Raw genomic sequence first — 23918 nt, 5'->3', positions numbered from 1 at the left:
AAAGTTTGATGTGGAACAAAGTTGATGGATGACTATTTGCTACCAAAGTTTGTCACTTATTAATTAAGAACCATGTGTCAGTTTATAATACTGAATAACATAGTGAATTTTGTATGCCTGCCATAGAGTAAAGCATATTATTTAATGATGTCCATCCACCCATGTGTAACCAATTTCATTTCTGCATAATAATTCGCAACATCAGCAGTTACCAAATTTTGTGGATAGCTTACACTTGAGGTAAGGAAGAAGCCTGTTGAGCTTTGGGTTGTAAAGAAAGGTCAAGGACACTTTGATCCCAAAAACAATTGTTTCTTGGGTTCCAAAGGTCAAGGACAAGTTGACTGCAGAAATGAATATTGTTTCAACACAGTACCGTTATTCTTGATTTTGTGGTCATATGGTGAAAAATCAATGTCACAGTGACTCCAAGAAGCAAAATGGTATTTCCATACGGTCAGTGGACTTAAGATATGGTGCATCATCCATAAGCAATTTCTGTTCACAACATCTTTAAAAAGCAACTTATCAAAATTAAAGAAAGCATCCTGGCTTAACGATCTTTCAAATTTGCTGAAATGATATTGATATGGTCACCGTTACTAACTAAAAGACTTTTTAAGAAAAAAAATTGGATATGAAAAGTGAAACCCCTTAAAGCCAAAAATGCTTAGGACCAAACTTTTATTTGGTTTTGAGAAGTTTTTGTTTTTACAGAGGTTTTTGTAGATATGAAAGCAAAAAAATGTCTTTTTTAAGTGTTTATTTGTCAAACAAGAGCGAGATAGAGAGAGTAAAACTATGAAAGAGAGAGAGAGAGAAAGTAATTATAATATCATCGGTGTCTCTGTGTGTATGAGTACACAAAATTAAGAAAGCTGTTGCTTTTTTTTAAATACATGCATTTAATGAAGAATTAGCGGAACAGTATACAACCTGTTGCATGAATACATACAGTTGTTCCACACAAATACAGTCCTCATCACAAGAAACATCCGAGGAATGAAATATCTTTATAATTTTACTACAAGTCCATTGGAATTATGAATGATGCTTAACAAGGTTTAATTACTACATTTAATTTATAATGTTCACTATCCAAGAGCCTGCCAGCTTGAAGAAAGCATGGGAGTGTTGTCTGTTGTTTCTTGTTTCTTTTTTAAACTAATATGACTTGTTTGGATGACACCGTTCCTTAGCCAAATAATGTTCATCCTGCAGAGTATTTTTAGTCCATTATAAAATCTAAAAGTCATGTGCTTTGTGCAGCCTCCTTAAAATTTTCCAAATTAGAAACATGGTTGTTGTTACTGTTGATGTTATAGGGTTTAACAACATTTTTCAGCACAAGATAGCTATACATGGCAGCCATTATAAATGGTGGAGGAAGAACCTGAGAAAACCCTGGAAAGAACCTACCCATGAAAAGCTACTGGCAAGCTTTCTCACATACCCACATTGACTGAGCCTGAGACTTGAATCCACACAGAGGTGAGATGGCAGTGATCCGTAACAGTGTGCACTTTAGACCACTTAGCCACTTGGGGCCCCTAGGAACTTGGATTTGGATTGAAAAATTGTGCTGTAATAAACAAATTAAATCTGCATTAACTGAAATTAATACATACAAGTCCATCTCATACCAAAAATATTTAGGTGATTACACTTTTTCATCACTTCCTTGTTTTTGTTTGGTAATATTAAATCTAAGCTCATCAGATGACCAAACCAACAATGCCCTATCACTAGTTAAATACAAGTGTGTAATGATTTTTATCCATTGAAAATCAGTCAAGTGAATTTGACTTTAGAATATTGCTTTGTTGGTCTCAGTCAACAATGCATTAGACACTAAACCACCTGCCAGCTTGATAAAGCCCTGATATTTAATTACAAAAACAAGCAAACATAGCCCTGTTGATAATAAACACAAATGAATACACTGTAGCATCAATCAGAATTAAATAAACAGCAGATAAATGGTCATTCCTACCCTGTGTTTTATTGATTAGTGACAGAAAAATAGAGCAGTAAATAATGAGGAGTAAAATTGGCAAAAGATTGCATTATCAATAGGAGATAAGGCATGGCATTTAGAAAGGGGTAGGTGTTGCTTGATTTGTCATCTTAAAGAAATTCTGATAATTAATATGAGTGTAATTGCCTATAATTTCAACCAAAGATAATTAGTTTCTATAAGTGATTTGCATGGGATAAAGGTGAGAAAGTATGCCCCAAGATTGTGCAATGGCATTGGAATTAGGAATGGACAGGCACCCAACCTGGCCACTCAGACCCAGTCAGGTTTTGTACTACCCACAAATACCTGGCCTGGCTGGGTTTTTAAGATTATAATTTGATCTTGCCATATCAAATTCCATGCTCCTTGACATCTTTCTGGATGCTGGTAATAATTTTTTTTTTTAAATCCAAGAAACATTTTGTGCTTGACAAAAATGGCAACAAAAGAGGGTGTGGGGAAACCAGACAAAATGGGATTGGAGAAGCCCGACTTTGTGAAAACCAACCCAGTCGGGTACATGGCAAAATTTCCATACCTGTTCATCCCTAATTAGAATCACTGTACTATTCTTGTAATTTACGCAACAGTTTTAATCATTTGTTTTTTCACTCTATCGATGACCAAATTGATTATACATATGGAACAAATCCATTGTTCAGACATTTCATAATGTATAGGGTTGATTAGACAGCTATAAATACTGTATGATGTCATTTACCCAGCAGGCATTGTGCCATTAGCCATATTGCTTTTGGGCAAACATATGATACAGTGAACCTTATTTTTGTTTTCATCTTTATCTAAGTGTTCACTTGAGTGTGTTGTACAAGAGGACTATTTCAATAATTGTTGTGAAACAGTGTTGTTATGGAAACTGGACTAACTGTTCCTGCCTCTATGCATTGTTTTACTCAGCAAAGATATATGATGATAAATAATAATAATAATAATAATAATAATAATGATAAAAATATAGTTGTGGTTGTTGTTGTTTTTATTATTTGATCTTTGTATGATTCAGTTGTAAATCATTGGAAGTGAATGATAATAATAATAATGTATATTTTAATAATAATATTTTTAAACTATGCCCATTTTGAATGGACTCTGTAAAACAAACTAACCATTTCAAATTTGATCTTACATGCCCACACCCCTCAGAAAAGTACCATGATTTTAACTGAGAGTGAAAAAAATGTTTTCCCAATGTTATAGCATTATTAAGCTACTTCATCATTTAATTGCTGTTATGACACAAACATGATACAAAGACTCAAGGGCCTGCACTTATGAAAGACTGTAAGTTTACATATCTTTTGGTAGGGAGAGTCTAGTGGCGAGCATATATCATTTAGTAACAGGGATGTTTCATACCCAGCATTTCTATGCTGTTGTATTTTCCATTAACATTAATTGAGCTTAGTAGAAAAGAAATTACTATTGTTTGTAATTATTATAATTATCTTATTATTATTATTATTAGTATTGTTGCTAGTATTATCATTATTATTGTTGTTATTAGCATTATTAATATTATATTATTATTAGAATTATCATTATTATTATTATTATTAAAAGTGAAAAAGTTATATTTTTACAATCGTTCGAAGAACAATAAAATCAGAAAAATGGATAGCAATACTAAATGGATCTTAAAATAGACTGTGTGCATTAGCTGAACATCCGTATGTATAGGTCATTAGGCAGCAAGGAAAAGTTTTTATAAAAATGTCATATTCATTACTGCTTCATTATAATGATTAAAAATTAATTTGCTTTATTCATTTTCTCTAAGTACAGTATTTTATAATTTAAATATTGATACTGGCCCGCGATATTATTATCTGTTTGTCCAACATTGGAGCTACATTCTATTTATAGACATGAGGCACTGACTTGTAGTGTCACACGAGGGCCACTGCTAAATATTACGAATTGCCTACACTGTAATCTTTATATTATTCATTTCTTTGTTCTAGACTGAGAGATTCCTTCCACATTCATATCAGAGGCAGGTAATTAGGGGCAGGTAATACCTGCACTAAATTTTGTGACAGTAGCACTTTTAAATTTGATAGGTTGTAAACTATGCAGTTGAATTTTATAAGAAAATTGAATATGGGGTTTGCAGGTAAATTACTGGTTTGAACAAAACAAACAAAAACTTCTACTTTTGACATCTAGACAAAGAAAAAAAACACATAAAAAACATGTTGCAATGCAGCATCGTGATTGATTATAAACAGATAATATCAGTATATGTGGTTGGCTACATTTAGGAAATGTTTGTACACAAAGTTTCCATTGTTCTTGACTCATTGGGTAAGGCAGTAGTAATTCCTGAACTCATTTGTCAGCATGGTGTTGACGCTGAATAAACATGATTGCCGTACCAGTTTACAGAAATTTACTGAAATGGAAATTTGTTTCTTCAGGAAATTCCTTCAAGTTTAATTTTTATCAACAAATTTGCATATGGTGTTAAATGCTTAATTGTTAGCTGGGGGCGCTAAATGTGTTTTTTTAATCTGTCACTCGGGCAGCTTTATCAGGCTGAGTTGGTGTTTATTCTGGATCAAGACCTGCTGATGTTGGTGCATCTGGTAAACACAAGAATATGTATAAAATACAGGTTTTGTACTTAGACCCTAGATGATATGGCTTGCACTGGGCCCCACATTATGTGGTGATTGTTCCGGTGCACCTCCATTTATTTTAGCAGTACCCAGTACACTTTATCAGTATTGACAGTAATGTTATCTTTACATTGGGCTATTTATTTTCTGTCAGACATCCTGGCAGAATTATGATCACTGGTTGTTCATAATTTCTTTGATGGTAACTTGTTATTTATTAATGTACAATCAGCCACAGTGAGCATTTATTATCCTTTTAAAGTTTTATGTACGCATGTGATACATTCAGAATTAACTGGATAAAATATTCTTTGAGGACTTTTAAAAATTCTTTCTGATATGAATTTTTCCCAGGCCACCCATGTGAACGGATTTGAAATGCAAACAATGCTTCCTTTAAGTTTACTTTCACCGTATGTTGGTGTGTTGCAGATGATGTGGTATATTTACACAATCATGACTGAAGTGATTCTTGTTACATTCCATTTACAGGTTTTCCCAAAAACACGGCTTGCTCATTTGCATCAGATATCACCTGGAAACATCTAGGCATAAGAAATCTGTTATCAATCTGTAAGAAATTGAATTCAATGAGTGAGACTGAGAGATTGACCAAATTTCATCTGACTTTCTTCACACTGTGAGATGTCTTGGAAATGAATGAATGAATTCAACCCTTCTAAATTGGATTATTGATTGTTGGTAATATAATGTATTAGTGCTTTCATCTGAAGTCATTAAATCTCATTAATGTACTTTCCGGAGTATTCTTCACTACAAAATCAAGGCTTAAATAACTTCACAATGTATGAAAGAACCACAGAACAGTATTACAGCAGATCAATATTACGATGGATCGTGTTCTGTTTTGTTTGTACATACGTCCAGTCGTGAACAGTATTGAACCAGATTCATCTTCATGTATAGAATTGAAAATTACAGGGAAATATTTACCATACTCCTCCATTTGAAAAAAATGGCAAGTTTTCCAAGTATAGGTGAAATTTAATGAAGTAAATGTAGGACTTGAAAATCTGATTTGCAGTTGTCACACATTTAAGCTTTTAGTACAGTTTTGGAGAAGTTAACATCAACTGCATAACTGCACATCATACAGTAGATAATAAATAAATCATCAGATTGGGGTCTTAATGCTGTTCAATTTTTTTAGCCAGCATGGACCCCAATCTCCAATCAGATATGTAGTTTGGTATGTGTTGTTTGCAGTGTGGAATGCATTATACATGAATCAATATACTATACTTTATATAGATCAGTATACAGTATACATAAATCAGTATACTATACATTTTGCTGTATGGTGTACAGTATACATGAGTCAGTATACTATATGTTTTGTTGTAGGTGTACAGCATACATGAATCAGTATGGTGTACAGTATACATGAATGAGCATACTATACTTTTTCTTGTAGGTGTACAGTATACATGAATGAGCATATTATACTTTTTGTTGTATGGTGTACAGTATACATGAATCAGTATACTATTCTTTTTGTTGTATGGTGTACAGTATACATGAATCATTATACTATATGTTTTGTTGTATGGTGTAAGGTATACATGAATCGGTATACTATATGTTTTGCTGTATGGTGTACAGTATACATGAATCACGATACTATACTTTATATAGTCCAGTGTACAGTATACATGAATCAGTATACTATACATTTTGCTGTATGGTGTACAGTATACATGAATCAGTATACTATACATTTTGCTGTATGGTGTACAGTATACATGAATCAGTATACTATACTTTTTGCTGTATGGTGTGCAGTATACTAAGAATGTTCAGTATTTTATTATGTGATACTTTTAGGGTACAGATCGTGTATTCTTTGAGATTTGCAGAAATAATGTGAAATACTGAGTTAAACTGCCCTGAAATTCACTACTTTAATGAATGTTGTTTAAAGAGCCATTTTTTAATCCTTCAACTAAATAATATTTTCTTTGTTACATGATTAATTTTTCACAGGCCCAGCCCTCGGATGTGTGGGGCCCAGGGCAGTATGTGGAGCCCAAGGTAGCAAGTAATGAGCATGGGGCCTCAATAAAAAAAAGTGCATTGTGGAGAAGCATGGGGCCCAAGGTGGTTGCCTCATTTGCCTTGCCTAGGGCTGGGCCTGATTCTTCAGTTCTGATTGGCTGTACATCAGGGATCTTTTGTATTATAGTATGCAATAGTTTTCCCATTGACTACAGGATGTTGTGCTTGACTACGAGATTTATTGAACTTTTCCCAGCATGTAATAATTTGCCACATGCTGATGTTATATGACATCACACAATGTCATATGATATACAAAAGCTTCTATTGCCATATTAATTTGGCACTTTGGCAGACATGTCTATAGAATAATACTTCCCTGTGGAGATGGCAATAATGGAATGGCAGCAATTAGCTTACTCTGGAGACTCCATACAAGTTGGGTCCAGCTGAAAACAGAGACCTTGATGCTCTTTGCTCTTCTTACTAATCTAAGCAAATTGCATTGACCTAGACATGCTGGTACATTATGTGACAGCAGATCTGTGTCTATGCAGTTTGCAGTTTGATCCAACTTGTAAGCAAAAATATACCAGTATATTGTTTTTTGAGCAACCACCTGCTTATGATTGATATACCTGTAATACAGGTATTTGAGTTTTCATCATATCAAGCAGATACATTTCAATAGGTGTTCATATTTTTCTGTAATATTTCTTTCCATTTCAAGTTATCGTTATTTTTTATTTCATTTGTTTTACACAGATTATTCCAAGTGTACAAGTCAAGTGGTGTGGATATGCATTTACAATGTAAAGGAATGGAAAACAACTGATGAAAAATGAAATGTGATTAATACAGATGAACAGAGACTAAAAATAATTCTGAAAGAAAATCTTCCTTTTTCATGAGATACTGACACATTGACTCATTTCAAATTGGGAAAATATTAGACTGGATTACAATATTCTTTTGCATTTTGCCATGGATGAGTTTGGGATGACCTAAAAACAGTCTATGGATCAATGGTATTGATGAATTGGCTTGAAGTAGCAGTGGGATTAACAAAGCCGTAATGTAATTCATTGATGTTTGTGTTATAGCCATAACAAAAGGCTTGATGTAGATCATTAATTGCCCCAATTTACATAACACATATTGTGCGGGTATCAGAAAATAATTTCAATACTACCCTTGTATTGCAGAATTTACGCTAAATTTGTAATGATTCAGCACATCTAAATTTCATTGTACTGGAAATAAATTGATATAATGTGTTGCTCACCTTGATGCATTATCTTTTTTGCAGTCATTGGCTTTTATCACTTTAGTCGCAGATTATGACTCTGGTCTATCATTTACATTATCAATTTGTGGAAGTGGACTGCACTCTGAGTTGTAGGTGATATATGGTGCGAAAAGTTAAGAATATTTTTTTTGTGAGAAAGGTTTATTCACCACAAGAAAATACAAGTATAGATGATGAGATGATTCTACAGAAAGTTCAGGATAACTTCTATTGACTGCAATTTGGGATAATTGATTGTTCGTTGTTAATGGATAAAAATTATATTTCTTTTAGCTATTGTAAATTACATTAGCTGGAATACTGCTTGGAAGAAATTTGCAAAGTATGCAAAGCTCTAGGAATGTATTCTTGGGACAGAACACAATGCAAGGGATATGAACACTATGCAAGGGATGTGAACACTATGCAATAGATATGCAAGGAAATTTGAAATACATAATAGCAACTGTTCTATCGTAGTTAGTCTTTCAGTGCAGCAGAGTTTTAAAAAAATATATTTCCCTGTTTCATAAACAATTGAAAGTTTCACCATACAGGAAGAAAAAAAAAGGAATTTTGGAATTAATTTACTTACATATATTTGCAGAGAAAAAGTAAATGACATGTATTGAAGTGTTGACAGTTCTTGCTTCTAGACAGTATGTAAGCAGCATACAGTGAGTGAAAAGCCTTCATCAGACATCTTTTGAATCATCTCAGATATATAATTATATAGATTTTGATATGTACATGAGCCGGCGTGTTGTACATATGCATAGATTGAGAAAAATAAGCTGTGTGTGATACTATTGACAGACACGTACATGAAACGTTTAATCAAAGAGAAAATCACATTAATTTCCAGTTCACATAGAATTATATGCAGTGGAAATTTGATCTGAGTAATTGTAAAATTATCAAAGAAGTGGAAAGGTAATAGGGATCATTGACTGTGTTCGTTGAGGAGTGTGAACCGTGACTGTCAAAATATGTTCTTCTCAGAGCCATTAATGATATGGTTCAAACAGGGATCAGGGTCTCTGAAGAGAAATGACTCTGTGTCAAGTCTTTCATCCAACCTGACACTTCCCGGAATATTTCTTCCAGGTAAAGTACATGTTCGAAAAAAGTATAAATACAATTAAGTATTACATTTGCAATGTTATATATTTACTGACTTTAAAATAGTGTAGACACAGTAGTCCACAAGCATGTCACAATCGATATAGTGTGAATTCTGGCTTGTCAGAGGAGATTGAAACTAAGATATAAGATTTTGTGTCACTAGATATTGTGTAAATATATATCAAATTTTGTGTCAAAAGGTATAGTGTTAATATATATCCTATCTTGTGTCACAAGGTATAGTGTTAAAATATATCAGATCTTGTGTCACAAGGTATAGTGTTACAATATATCAGATCTTGTGTCACAAGGTATAGTGTTAAAATATATCAGATCTTGTGTCACAAGGTATAGTGTTACAATATATCAGATCTTGTGTCACAAGGTATAGTGTTACAATATATCAGATCTTGTGTCACACAAGTATGTTACTTTATCCTGTATGAATATCTCTCTAAACTTGAGATGACACAAGTATGTCACTAGATACTGTATGTCTTGGATCAAGTCCCCAGCTCCCTCAACTAAAACAATTGTGGGAAAATCGGTCTGTGACCAGTTTTGTTTCTGTGCAATAACTCTTGTTCCCTACCATTTACAAAAACATGATCTACACAGAGGACTTTGAAACACAGTGCAGGCATATAATATGCCATTTTGTTGAAAGTACTCTATAGCTAACATCAAGGCTCATGGTGGAATCTAAGCTCTTGATGGGACTCCCAAGCTTGAAATTCTCAAAAAATACCTGTCAGATCTTGCATCACTTACATTAGTGTCTCTAGACAGTGTATGAATAACTCTTGTCATTCAAGTGTGTCATTAAATATGGGGTCTATTCTAGAATGGCAAATTCGAGGTGGGGGGGGGGATTACCCCCACTTATTTTATTAAAAGGGAAGAATTTTCTGAATAGGCAAGGGATTTAGTAAAGGATAAAGGTAGGATGTCATATTTGTGTATTTGGTTGAGTTTTGGTGAATTTTTAAAAAAAAATTTAACATGAATCAAGCAAGTGTGTGACTACCAGAGTAGACCCTGTAGGCATTGTGTGAATATATGTCAGAGGTGTGTGACTACCAGAATATACTGTGTAGACTTGGTGTGAATATATGTCAGAGGTGTGTGACTACCAGAATATACTGTGTAGACTTGGTGTGAATATATGTCAAAGGTGTGTGACTACCAGAATATACTGTGTAGACTTGGTGTGAATATGTCAGAGGTGTGTGACTGCCAGAATAGGCCATGTAGACTTGGTGTGAATATGTCAGATGTGATGTGTCCCAAATGCACCACTAAATGTTTTGACTGTATTATGAAACATGTTCTTTATAGCAAAATAAAAATGTGTATTACATATAATGGAGGGAGTGCTGTTGACATGTATTTCACATCTGGCAGTATTGGCTGGTGCATATAATTCAGATAAGTTTGTCAGAGGTGGGATGATGATGTGTAATCTCACACTCCTTGTGGTGCTATGGTTATTGTTATCTAGAAGATGATCCACCACAGTGTTATTGCTTTGGTTATCATTATCTAAAAGATGATCCACCATGGTGTTATTGCTTTGGTTATCATTATCTAGAAGATGATCCACCATGGTGTTATTGCTTTGGTTATCATTATCTAGAAGATGATCCACCACAGTGTTATTGCTTTGGTTATCATTATCTAAAAGATGATCCACCATGGTGTTATTGCTTTGGTTATCATTATCTAGAAGACGATCCACCACAGTGTTATTGCTTTGGTTATCATTATCTAGAAGATGATCTACCACAGTGTTATTGCTTTGGTTATCATTATCTAGAAGATGACCCACCACAGTGTTATTGCTTTGGTTATCATTATCTAGAAGATGACTCACCGTGGTGTTATTGCTTTGGTTATCATTATCTAGAAGATGATCCACCACAGTGTTATTACTTTGGTTATCATTATCTAGAAGATGATCCACCACAGTGTTATTGCTTTGGTTATCGTTATCTAGAAGATGATCCACCATGGTGTTATTGCTTTGGTTATCGTTATCTTGAAGATGATCCACCATGGTGTTATTGCTTTGGTTATCATTATCTTGAAGATGATCCACCATGGTGTTATTGCTTTGGTTATCGTTATCTAGAAGATGATCCACCACAGTGTTATTGCTCAGATCAAGTACACAATAAAATAAAATATGAAATTAATGAAATAACAGAGATTTGACCAGGGGTATAGAATATAACAACAAAAAAAAACATATGTAAAATATAATAATTTAATCTATTATATAAACAAAATGAAATTGAGCATGACATTTGAATTAATCCCTTTCTCTTAGAAATAGTTACAAAATCTATGCAAAATTCAGTTAGCAATTCTGTTATACCAATAAAACAGATCTCATCATATAACTGAGTGACTAGTTGAACTAAAACTGCTGCCATGTCAGCATCACCTGGTTGCTTCCGGTCTTTTCCAAATCACTGTTGGTGATAGGTCAGCATTGCCATATTTCTTTTCCTTCTCTTTCTCGCTCTTCCTTTTGCCTCTTTGGGTCATCAACTGTCTTCTTTGTAGACTGTGCACTTCCCACTCTGCAGTACAGGTAAATCACCCAGATAAAAGTATTCTGCAGTTATCAAGAATTAGTGATTACACCCAATAAACCATAAATTCTCAGCTTATCCTTATGGAAATGCTTCTTTTAAGTTATTTTTTTTATATCTTTCCCAACCTTTACTTGCCTCTCCAAACCAAACTCCACCACGAGACTGCTCCACTGGCCTAGTGGTTATAGTGTCTGCCTCAGATGTGGGATGCTGCGGGTTTGAACCCCAGCCACATCATAGCAAAGACTTATAAAAATGATACTAGCATCTGCCTTACTTGGCCCTCAGCATTAAGAGGTTAGTGTTAGGACTGTTTAGCCTGGTGTCAGAATAATGTGACTGTGTGGGACATCATGCTACATGTCTGTGGCATGATGCCCCAGTGCTAGACATCACTATAAACTGCCACACTGCAGACATCATAGTGATTTAACTGATTTTTTCTTAAAGCTACCTTAAAAGTCAAAATCACACACACAATCACCAACCTCCACCTGCTTTCTCTGTCATTTAAAGGTACTTTTTCTATTCAGTACAAACTCACATACATATAGTAGCAAGCAGGATGAGACTGGGACACTACCCTCATAAGGCTGACAGTTTTACTCCAGTTGATAAGATAATTTATCTTTACCTTACCTTCAAGAAACAATTGGTAGTGAATTTTATATTTGCACTGTGAAGATTTCATTGAATCAGCATCTTGATTGTTTAGTTATATCAGATAAAATCTACAAGAATTGGATTTTTTCTATTTATTTTCTCAGTATTTGTGTAAAACTGGTAGTGGTTTATTGTATGAGACCAAAAAATTTTATTTTATCTTTTTTCTCAGATGTAAGCTCTCAAGGTGACCATGAGGGGACAGAAAGTCCTAAATGCCAGTATGCAGAGTGTGAGGGAAATGTAACAGCAACTAGGGTAAGACAGTTATTTTTTTCCATCTACACTATTCAATAATAATAATAATAATAATAATAATAATAATAATAATAATAATAATAATAAAATTAATAATAAATTAATAATAATGATAATAATAATAATAATAATAATAATAATAATAATAATAATAATAATAATAATATTTTCAGAGGTTGACTCAGTTACAAATGATAACTAATCTACCTTAAGGCCCTCTGTTATGTGCATAAAGTATATAATACAGCTAGTTAATATGTTCACAGACACATATACACACATATCACACATAACACACACATACGAACACACAAACACACCCACACACAAAATACACACCCACCACACACACACAAACACACACACAAACACACACAAATACACACATACAAACACACACACAGACACACACACACACACACACACACATAAATTTTATTACTAATAAGATCACCTGAACATTGAAAGCTGACTTAATTGCATGAGGAATGGTATTACTAATAATACCACCTGAACATTGAAAGCTAGTCTTGAATAGCTTCTTTTTTGGCTTGGATATTTTGAGAGAAAAAAAGCCTTTTAATGATCTTGATTTGGAGTACCAGTAAATTATCTTTGCTTTTAAACAGAGTTCAGGTAAACAGGGACAGATAATTTTGTAGACACCATATGCATCAATTTAGCCTTTCTCAAGAATATTCCTTAATGTCTTGGTAATACTTTCATTGTAAGTATTGCATTTTGAACCTTATATGTTTGCTGATTTTAGAATTATAAAAGTTGTCTATAGTGTAATTATTATCTGTCTGTTCTTATGTCTGGTCACCCTATTCTTTGGAAGTGGTCTATACTGTAACCATTGTTTTTTGTGTGTACACTTTGTTCTATAATGGTGGTTAATGGTATAACCTGTCTGTTCTTCTGTCTGTACCTGTATATGATGGATCTCAGTTTTCTTCCTTAACTACCAAAGAATTTTATGGATTTATTTCAAGTGCACATTAGATCAACAGTCTTTTTTTTTAAGTTTTGGTTAAACTTTTTCATAACTGCTTTAAAGTGTTTTTTATTTTTTTGTTTATAATGAACCTTCAGTGTCACCATCCCAAGTACACAGTCTTGTGGACAAATGTAATTGATTGCCCAGTCAGGTGCACCTTGTCCACTTTCAGTCTGGTTAAAGTCAGGTATCTTGATCTTTAGTATAAAATATAATTTTGCCCACTATAAGCTTTTCAATGGACATTCTGTAAACAGACATAGGAAATCTATAGCATTATTGGGCTGGTTTTAGAACTCCCTCAAAATCTATGTAATAGTCAATGAAATTCAGCTTTAAAGTGAATCTGAGCACTTGTCCCTTGTTGTTCATTTTTTGCCACTATGGCTACACTGAAGAAAATCAATTTAATTCATAAAATCAAATTGCTCCAAATATTAAAAAAAATTTATAACATGACTCTTTGTAAAGGTAAACAATACTTATTAAACATAAATTAATCTTCCAATAAAAGTAGTTGGATTATTTTTTCATGTGCTATGGTGACGTCCAGTTCTGTTGTATATTTGGAAAAAGTGCTGATGGGCTGTTTAGAGTGACCTTGAGAAAGTTACTTTGCCTCAGCTTTGCCTGTTAGGACTGTTGTTTGTGGCCAGAATAGCTGATAACAGCTAATGTTACTTGTTGAAAACAAAGCCATCAGTAAACAAAGCTTATTTATAGTTATTTTATTATTTATTTTATAATTCTGCACAAGTATGAACATTCCTGATTGCCTCAAAATTTGAATGTTTTCACATGATTCTTAGATGTGATGGTCTTTCGGGTAAATTCCCATTTTTTTCACCCAGTAAAGTCATTGTGTCCAATTGGGAACTTAAAAGCTATTACCATATTGATCTAATAATAAGCCCGGTAAAGTCATTGTGTCCAATTGGGAGCTTAAAAGCTATTACTATATTGATCTAATAATAAGCCCAGTAAAGTCAATGTGTCCAATTGGGAACTTAACAGCTATTACCATATTGATCTAATAATAAGCCCAGTCAAATTGGGAACTTTAAAGCTATTACCATATTGATCTAATAATAAGCCCAGTCTTAAAATTGTTTTAGAAAATATTTACAATTTTCTTCTGTGTCATGATAAGCGCAAACATGACTTTTTGAAAAATTTGTTTGACTGGCCCACTGGTTTTATCATGGGAAATTGCTGTAATTATCTCTTATTGTCATGGAAAAAATACTGTAATTATCTCTTATAGTCATGGGAAAAACACTGTAATTATCTCTTACAGTCATGGGAAAAATACCGTAATTATCTCTTATAATCATGGAAAAAGACTATAATTATTTCTTATGATAAAAAGTCTTCCCTCTGTTTCCTTGGATTTTTGAAGGTGTATTAATTCATTTATAGATAATCTGATTAGGACTGGGGATGCCTCCATTCTAATGCCAAATGCGGAATTGTGGAATAAAGTGATCTTTGATTTTAGTGTATAGAGGACAGGTATTGTGGAATAAAGTGATCTTTGATTTTAGTGTATAGAGGACAGGTATTGTGGAATCAAGTGATCTTTGTTTTTAGTGTATAGTAGAGGACAGGTATTGTGGAATAAAGTGATCTTTGTTTTTAATGTATAGAGGACAGATATTGTGGAATAAAGTGATCTTTGTTTTTAATGTATGTCATAAATTTTGCCTTTGTACATATATACTATTTTGAGTTTGTTGATAAACAAGCAAGAGCTTGTGAAGTAAATCTGCATGAGGTAGTCATGATTGTTTACCTGTATTCTCCTGAATTTTGCCCACATGAAAAGCCATGAGTACCTGGTACAAATTACTGTCAAATATTTGAGATCTTGTTACACTTAAAGTCTGAAGAAAGAACACATATTTGATAGAGGAGTCAATATTTAGCACCATTTTTAAGGTCCTATTGTAAACTGTACCATTAGTTGATATTGCTTTATTCTGTCGGTTGCACTTTCCTTGTAGATTACTGTATTTTTTGATGATGTTGCTTTATGCTGTTGGTTGCACCTTCCTTGTTGATTACTGTACTGTTTTTATTTAGTACTGTGTCACCAGTCTGTACAGTTTCATTATTCCATATTGTGAGTGTTTTGTGACAGCATGCAGAATAACATGTATAGAAAATATATCACATTATCATGTTTGTCAAGAACCAAGAGATAAAATCTATGGTAGCAAATAGGAGTCAAAATGTGAAATATGGATGGTTGTTGTTTTCTGGTGGTTTTCGGATTTGACTTGTATTGACTATAAAATATGTTGTACACGATTTATTACTTTTCATTGGAATAATGGGAGTCATTTAGACAGTCTGTGGTCGACGTGTACTTTCATGCTTATGTTGGTGGTCCATTCTCAGCGACAATCCTGGCTGTACTCTCTGTTACCGATGCATTTCTTTAATTCTCTCTTATGCATTTCTTTTCAATGGGACAGGTTGCGGAATGGCTGCCATGGAAATAGCATCCATTTTTCAAGTTCATTTACACTTTGTACAACATAAACATCAAGTTTCCAACATTAGAACAAATATATACCATCATTATGATATTTTTTCAGTATTACCATGATATTAGAGTAACTCCCCTTGCATAACCTGAAATCAACATGGTGTCTGTTTATCGATCATTTCACACAGTCATGTGATTTAAACTGAAATTAAATGCATTTTAATATGGAGCATAAAAAAAGACATATAATACCTTGAAGGTCAATGTATATATTTATTTACTGATTTACCAATAATAAAATCATCATAGCTGTTGATTACATAGCAGTCCAGTGTGTGTGTGTGTGTGTATACATATATATAATGAGAAATGAAACAATCACCTAGTATTATTAAATATTATATGACATTTGACATTTAGAGATGATCTGTATATTGTATTACTTCAGAAACTATAATCTACAGTGAAATGTTAAAACATGGGAGAGATTCTGCTCTATCCTCAAGAGATGATGATATCATATTGTGTTATATGAAATACAGTTTTATACAAGGATGCTTCCTACATTGATTGAAATATATGACTGATGACCTTCAGACTGGTTGCAGGAATTTGTAATCAATAAAAATGAGAATATAATGAATAATATCCAAAAAAATCATATGGTAACTCTACTAATTATTAAACCAAATGGAATTTCCTTGTAAATCTATTGACAGTAATCTTGCAAATCAAAAGCTCTCGAAATTATAGATCATTAGATTTTATATGCAATGCAGTACTAATCTCAGAAAAATTATGATATAACTTGCTTCATATTCCTCCATTGTTTTCTTTATAAAGATGCAAACTTTTTATTGGATCTGCGTGTGTGTGTGTGTGTGTATGAGAGAGAGAGAGAGCGCAATGGGTTACAAATAAGATTGTTTTTCAAAGGGAAGCTAGTGAGTCTGACATTCTCTGCCTTTGGTGACATTATCTCCCCTTTCTAACAAGTAAGTAAAAAAATAAAAATTCTACTTTTATCATTATCGATCAGTGATAAAACAAGTATATTATATCCATTGCCTGCATGTGTAGGTCTTTAAAATATTTCATTTTTGTGCATGGAAAGATGTTTTGTCTCAGTTTTCATTCACTTACTCATCAGATTTATTCATAGAAGTTTACAGTTGAAAGCAAAGGACCACTCGTTTGACCTTTAACTTAGCAGAGGTCAGTCCTCTGTTACAGGTAGTTTGTATGACAGTGTCCTTAACATTATTTTATGAATGCCTGTCCATGAATGTGCAAATGCATATAGTTATCACTGTCTGTATGTCAGCCAGTCTTTTGGGTTTAATTCTGTATTTACTTATGTCTAGAGAAGCATTTATTTTCCATCATTTTTTATTCATCTCAGGAGTCTAACGGTTATGTTGAAGAGAAAGTTACATTTATAGAATTGCATACTTAGATCATGATGAATGTTGGGAAAATTGTGTTTCCAAGTATTGATAAACATTGGTACTATCTGACATTCATGAGGTAATATAATCAACAAAAGTTGTCAGCTGAATTTTCAAATACCGTTCATTCTTCATTTGTTTTCAAATTGAATATCACATATTTCTACAGAGAGATTGCTGTTTCATTGTGAATTACTAAGGTTTCAAGTTTGACTTCATTAAGGTCAGTTTTCTTATATTTTATGATTTTTTTTGGTCAGCAAATTAAAGTGTGCATATATACATACATACATACATACATACATACATACATACATACATACATACATACATACATATTAAAGTGTGCATATATATATACATACATACATACATACATACATACATACAATGCCCACATTACTTTGGCCAGCCTGGTAGCTAGCACAGTTGTGAGTTAGCAGTGAACTCTAATCCAGGGGTCACAAGTTCAAATCCTGCTAAGGCCAGTCAGGGTCAGTTGCCTTAATGTGTCCATGGGAAAGGCACTTTGCTTCATTTCCTCTGCATGATAAAGCCAGTAATGTGTTAAAAGTGTTGTTAAAACCAACAAACCCTGTGTTAGTTAAAATTCCCTTATGAACACTATTATTTGTTTGACCCATAAAGGCAATCGTAGGGTGCATAATTGTGTTTCTACACTGGTTTTTGTTTCACACTTAGGTCATTTCAGGCACTGTGGTAGGGTACATGTGTTCCATAAACACATTTCTAGGTCAGGATTGACAAATCTATACAAATACACTTTTCCAGACAGGTAAGTACAAAGTAAATTTGTCCACCCAGAATAAACTATCACTTAACCAGCCATTATTGAAATACCCGCTGTAAATAATTCCAAATTGAGGACAGTCTGGTCTCCATCTGGTTTACTCTTATTCACTGTTGTCCCAAGAAGTCTTTGATGGCAGCAGGGAAAGCAGACTGTATTGTCCTGAAATATTTTCCAAAACATACATATTGTCATGAACAAAAAGAAAAGAAATATCAATGAAATGTAAAAGAAAGTAGATATATTTAAATAGCATTCTTTTTTCTATAATTAATTTAAAGTTTTCATCCAAGAGCATATCTGTCTTTCAGTTCTAAAATTTATTTACCTTTCTTTTCTTCACTACACCATCTCTGTTTACTGTCACAATAAAGTTAAAAGTCCTTAAAGGTCCTGCTGTGCTGGTGGTTTACAAATCAACATTCATGATCATGCTCATGGTGTAAAAAAACTTGTCAGAAACTGAAAAACGGAATAAAAAGTGCAAAGACTGATCTGGCTGCTGGTGACAGGTTTGACTGTATCCCCAGAGTCTGTAAGACTGCAATAATTAGAACAAAAAAGATATTAAAAAATATGCAGGGTTTATTGTATCTAAAAAGAAAGAAATATGTATGTGTATTTTACTTGCCCAATATTGATTTCTGTGTATTTTACTTGCCCAATATTGATTTCTGTGTATTTTGCTTGTGCAATATTGATTTCTGTGTATTTTACTTGCCCAATATTGATTTCTGTGTATTTTACTTGCCCAGTATTGATTTCTGTGTATTTTATTTGCCCACTATTGATTTATGTGTATTTTACTTGCCCAATATTGATTTCTATATATTTTATTTGACAGTATCAATTAGCTGTAATATTTTGGAATTGGAGATCTGATCTCTTTATAGACATTTTCCACACATTTGCTGGTCAGTAATAAAATTTCATTACAAGCATTAAACAAGGTGGTCAGTTTGATATTTTATTCAATTTTGTTTTCACAATCACCCCTAGAAGATTCAGAAATTTATTCCTTTTTCTGTTGTAAGAAAGAAGCAATTTATATTGAGTTGTATGACATTGTTGTATAGTATGGACATTAGATGTACAGATCTATGGAACAATTCCTTTCATATCACACATGTTTCATTCTTTTCTCTCAATCAGTTGTGTACTCACCTTAATTTTGGGCTGCTTTAATTTTGGGCTACTTTACCCTGGTGTCTATAATTATCTTTTCTCTACATACTCATTTTATTGTTTCTTTCACATCTTTCGTTACATTCAATGAATAAAACAAATGTTTTCAGGACATGACAGTCACTTTGATCTATGAATCACTCATTGGTTTGTCATTCTGTAATTGACCACTTTGGACCACTGGTCAGTAACAGATCATTCAGTCCATTATCTGACCTCAACCTTGTTTAATTGTGGGACAGGCAGTTGACATATCAATCAATTACATTGCTTAGGTATCACGGTTAGATTGATCATGACACTTTGATCATATTTGTTTTGGCATTGTTATATCGTTTTAGGTTCAGGTTGGTATGATTGTTACAAAGCCTACAAAATACAGATGAGATTTACAATGTCCACAAATTATAGATCAGACTTACAAGGCCTAGATATACAAGGCCTACAAACTACAGATCAGATGTACAAGGCTGACAAACTAAAGATCAGGCTCACAAGGCCTACAAAAATACAGATCAGACTTAATAGGCATACAAAATACAGATCAGATTTACAAGGCCTACAAAATACAGATCAGACGTACAAGGCCTACAAACTACAGATCAGGCTCACAAGGCTTGCAAAATACAGATCAGACTTAATAGGCATGCAAAATACAGATCAGACTTACAAGGTCTACAAAATACAGATAGGACTTACAAGGCCTACAAAGTTCAGATCAGACTTACAAGGCCTACAAAATACAGATCAGACTTACAAGGCCTACAAAATACAGATCAGACTTACAAGGCCTACAAAATACAGATAAGACTTACAAGGCCTACAAAATGCAGATAAAACTTACAAGGCCTACAAAATACAGATCAGACTTACAAGGCCTACAAAATACAGGTCAAACTTACAAGGCCTACAAAATACAGATCAGACTTACAAGGCCTACAAAATACAGATCAGACTTACATGGCCTACAAAATAAAGATCAGACTTACAAGGCCTACAAAATACAGCTAAGACTTTCAATGCCTACAAAATACAGATCAGACTTACATGGCCTACAAAATACAGATCAGACTTAAAAAGCCTAAAAAATATAGATCGGACTTACAAGGCCTACAAAATACAGGTCAGACTTACAAGGCCTACAAACTAGAGATTAGACTTACAAGGATTACAAACTACAGATCAGACTTACAAGGCCTACAAAATACAGATCAGACTTACAAGGTCACAAAATACAGATCAGACTTACAAGGTTTACAAAATACACATCAGACTGAAAGGGGCAAAATCCCTGATACAAGGGTTCACAATTGTTTTATCATTAACAGGACTTGTTTTGAAAGTCTGAGGTCTTCTCAGGTGGACCACCCTCACAGGACCCATCCCACAGCAAACATATTAACTCCATTAGCTACATCTTTCCAGATGCTGGGGGGCTTATCAGGTTTATTCTATATCCAGGAACCCACAAGGGAAGCATTCTATTGAGGCCAGTCTTGACACTGAAAAATGTTCTGTCCAGTATTACAATTCAAGAAGCCCTTGATGGCAGTAAGCATTCCTCCATTTTTAGCATTAAACAAGATGATATGGAGATGCCACTCAGAATTTCACCCTATTTTTATGATTGGCATAATATTAATTGATAATATTTTTATTTTGTGCACAATTATCCCTTGCTTTAAATAATATTCTTCAGTATAATGCTATTCTGAATCAGTGTAGTACCACTTTTAACCTCATGAACAAATCGATATAAATCCCTCTATGAGTGACTTTCTCTCTTTCTCTCTCAAAATGACTGGTGTGTCATAATTTTAAAAAATCCTTTATGCTGATCCAGGTGGAATATAGGGTAGGTACAAATCCCTGGTTATCTATTGATTATCAGTAAAAAGTTTTTAAAAAAACTAGATTCAGAACTGTTAATACCGATTAGCTGAAACACTTGTTTGAAAATCATTGTACCTGAAATAGTCTATCAAAATATATGACAGTGGTGTTGGCTGAAATAAAACAAAATGAAGTTTAGTAGTATGTATATCTTTATTTCCTTTTTAAAACATTATTATATGACTAAATTAAAAACATAGCTATGATCATGTGAACACATATATTTAATTTATATAAAATAAAATTATTACACCATGTTTTATGTTTGACTAATAGTTTTGGTGTATTTCCCCCTCCCTCCCAAACATACACCCAATTTTGTTTTCTTTCATGCTGTTTCACAGTCCAGTCTGGTGGTCTAAGTGGTTAGAGCATTCATCTCAGATGAGGGAGGTCATGGGTTTGAACCCTGGCCAAGTCATACTAAAGACTTCTTAAAAATGGTACTAACAACTGCATCGCTTGGTGCTCAGCATCAAGAGGTTTGTGTTAGGACTGGTCGGCCTGGTGTCAGGATAATGTGACTGGGTGGGACATGATGCCACATGTCTTTGGCATGATGTCCCATTGCTCGACATCACTATAGACTATCACACTGCAGACATTGTAGTGATATGACTAAAATTGTTAAAGCTATCTTAAAAATCACAGACACACACACACACACTTTATTACAATAGCTTGTATTAACTTGGTCATTGGTTATGGAATCCAACTATCATATTTTAATAAAGGAGAACATATGTTAAAGGAAATAAAGAAAGGGAAAAAAATGAAATTTTAGTATGCCACGTAAATTTGATGGAGAGTTGAATGTGGAAATTTCATATTACAAACTTTTTGAAATTTCAAAATGTTTCTGTACTTGGTGGGGCCAAAATGTTGTGATAATACAAATGTGTCAGTGAATGACCAGTGGTACTGCAGATTGTTAACATGTGGATTTTTCTTTGCCCTCAAACTTAATTATGCCTCTTTAATAAAATAAACATAAACATGCATGTTTTCAATTTATTTTCACCTTTGAAGAGTAGCTTGTCTGAGAAATAAATTAATCATAATTAGGGGCACCTGTCAACTAACTTGTTTTGATAGATGGTCTAGAGGAGTTTCCAAATGCATCAAAATCAGTCACCTGTTGTAGGAGTGTTGTGTTGATTATTAAATAATGTATTCAGTAGTTTTTAATGATAATTTAAGGGCAACCATAACAAATTTTTAAGTCAAAGATGGGTTTGTCATTAGCAACTGCATTGAGGTAGGAAAACTTAAATCATAAATAAAAATGCAGACAGTTGAGTGTGAGTGCATCTGAAATGAAGATCATAAAGTGCATCTAAATCCATCACATGTAACATGCAAAGGCAGAACATGATCTATCTGCTTTGTTCTACTTTACAGTTTAAGAGAGGCATATAGACCTTGATCTGGCCATAATAATTGCAATGTCAGTTTAGGGTCTATGTTGTTTGTTCAGCTTGGGATTTGAAGAGCACACAGACATGGATCTGCCAGTATAAAATTGTGATGGCATATCAGGGTCAATGTTGTTTGTTCTTCTTGTGATTTCAAGAGTAGCACATAGATGCTTATATACCAGTGCACAGTGCAATGACAGATCTGGGTCTATGCTGTTTGTTTTGATTGGAATTTTAAGAGGAGTACATTGGATCTGATAGGCCAGTGGAAAATGCAGACTGAGATCCAGGGTCTATCCTGTTGGAATTCTGCTTGAAATTTTAAAAGAGGTACGTAGCTTCTGATCTGCCAGTGCTAAATGCAGTCACAAATCTGGGTGAATGATGCTTACAGTTCTTTGGGAATTTTACACTAATGAACAAAGTCAATACACAGTTAATAGTGGTACCAAATACAGTAATGTAGATGAGCCCTTAACATGAAACCTGACACCATATCTCAAAGTTTATCTATTTAAGCCTGTAGAATTTATTTTGTCAAGATTGGACTGTGACCCTGCAAGATTTCCTAATTTTTTACAAACAAATCTGATGGATGAGGATTTTTATGAAGAGTCAAGAGTTGTCTGGTAGCATTCACAGTAAATTGCCATCTCTCAGAGTCATTCAGTAAAAAATCTTCAATAATATAATACCAAAGTGCAACCATTCAGTAACAAATCTACTGAGAATGTATTCCCCATATCAAAGTCATTCAGTAACAGTTCTACAAAGAATGTTTCCCCAGAATGTCATGCAAATGATAGATTGTAGCAAATGGCATGGAGTTTAAATGGAGTTTGTTTTCATCACCAAAGTTATATATTTTCACATGGCATAACTAATGGAAATGCACTTTGGTAACCACCTGTTCACTTTGATAACATATAATACTCATGCAGTGGGTAAATAGAGCAATAGATCAATATAGCAGTCAGTAAATGTAGTACTAGGTCAGTATAGCAGTAGGTCAGGCAGCATTAGGTCAATATAGCAATGGGTCAGTACAGCAGTGGTTCATTAT

At 33.6% G+C, this 23918-nt stretch overlaps 1 protein-coding gene and 1 long non-coding RNA gene across 3 annotated transcripts in view; one reads left to right on the top strand and one right to left on the bottom strand.

Annotated features, from left to right (window-relative positions):
• LOC149782311 (pleckstrin homology domain-containing family G member 5-like) overlaps positions 1-23918 on the top strand; it is a 416669-nt gene that overhangs the window by 73205 nt on the left and 319546 nt on the right. The window contains exons 1-2 of one of the 2 annotated variants that reach the window (XM_089933694.1): positions 7454-9070; positions 12524-12609. In XM_089933694.1, coding sequence (XP_089789820.1) covers positions 8953-9070; positions 12524-12609 — 204 coding nt within the window. In that variant the 5' untranslated portion in view covers positions 7454-8952. Of the gene's footprint in view, positions 1-7453; positions 9071-12523; positions 12610-23918 lie in introns of those variants that run through there. The other variant, XM_089933695.1, reaches the window with a different exon arrangement.
• LOC149782313 (uncharacterized) overlaps positions 11341-23918 on the bottom strand; it is a 40692-nt gene continuing 28114 nt past the window's right edge. Inside the window, exons 2-3 of the long non-coding RNA XR_016414328.1 lie at positions 18410-18521; positions 11341-11673 (exon numbers count right to left, since the gene is read on the bottom strand). This is a non-coding gene — a long non-coding RNA (uncharacterized LOC149782313). The remainder of the gene's footprint in view (positions 11674-18409; positions 18522-23918) is intronic.

Source organism: Sinohyriopsis cumingii, chromosome 15 (assembly GCF_028554795.1).
Source record: "Sinohyriopsis cumingii isolate HCF-2022 chromosome 15, ASM2855479v2, whole genome shotgun sequence".
Taxonomy (NCBI): Eukaryota; Metazoa; Mollusca; class Bivalvia; order Unionida; family Unionidae; genus Sinohyriopsis; species Sinohyriopsis cumingii.
Note: the sequence above shows the minus strand (reverse complement) of the source record. Positions and strands in the feature narration are given on the sequence as shown.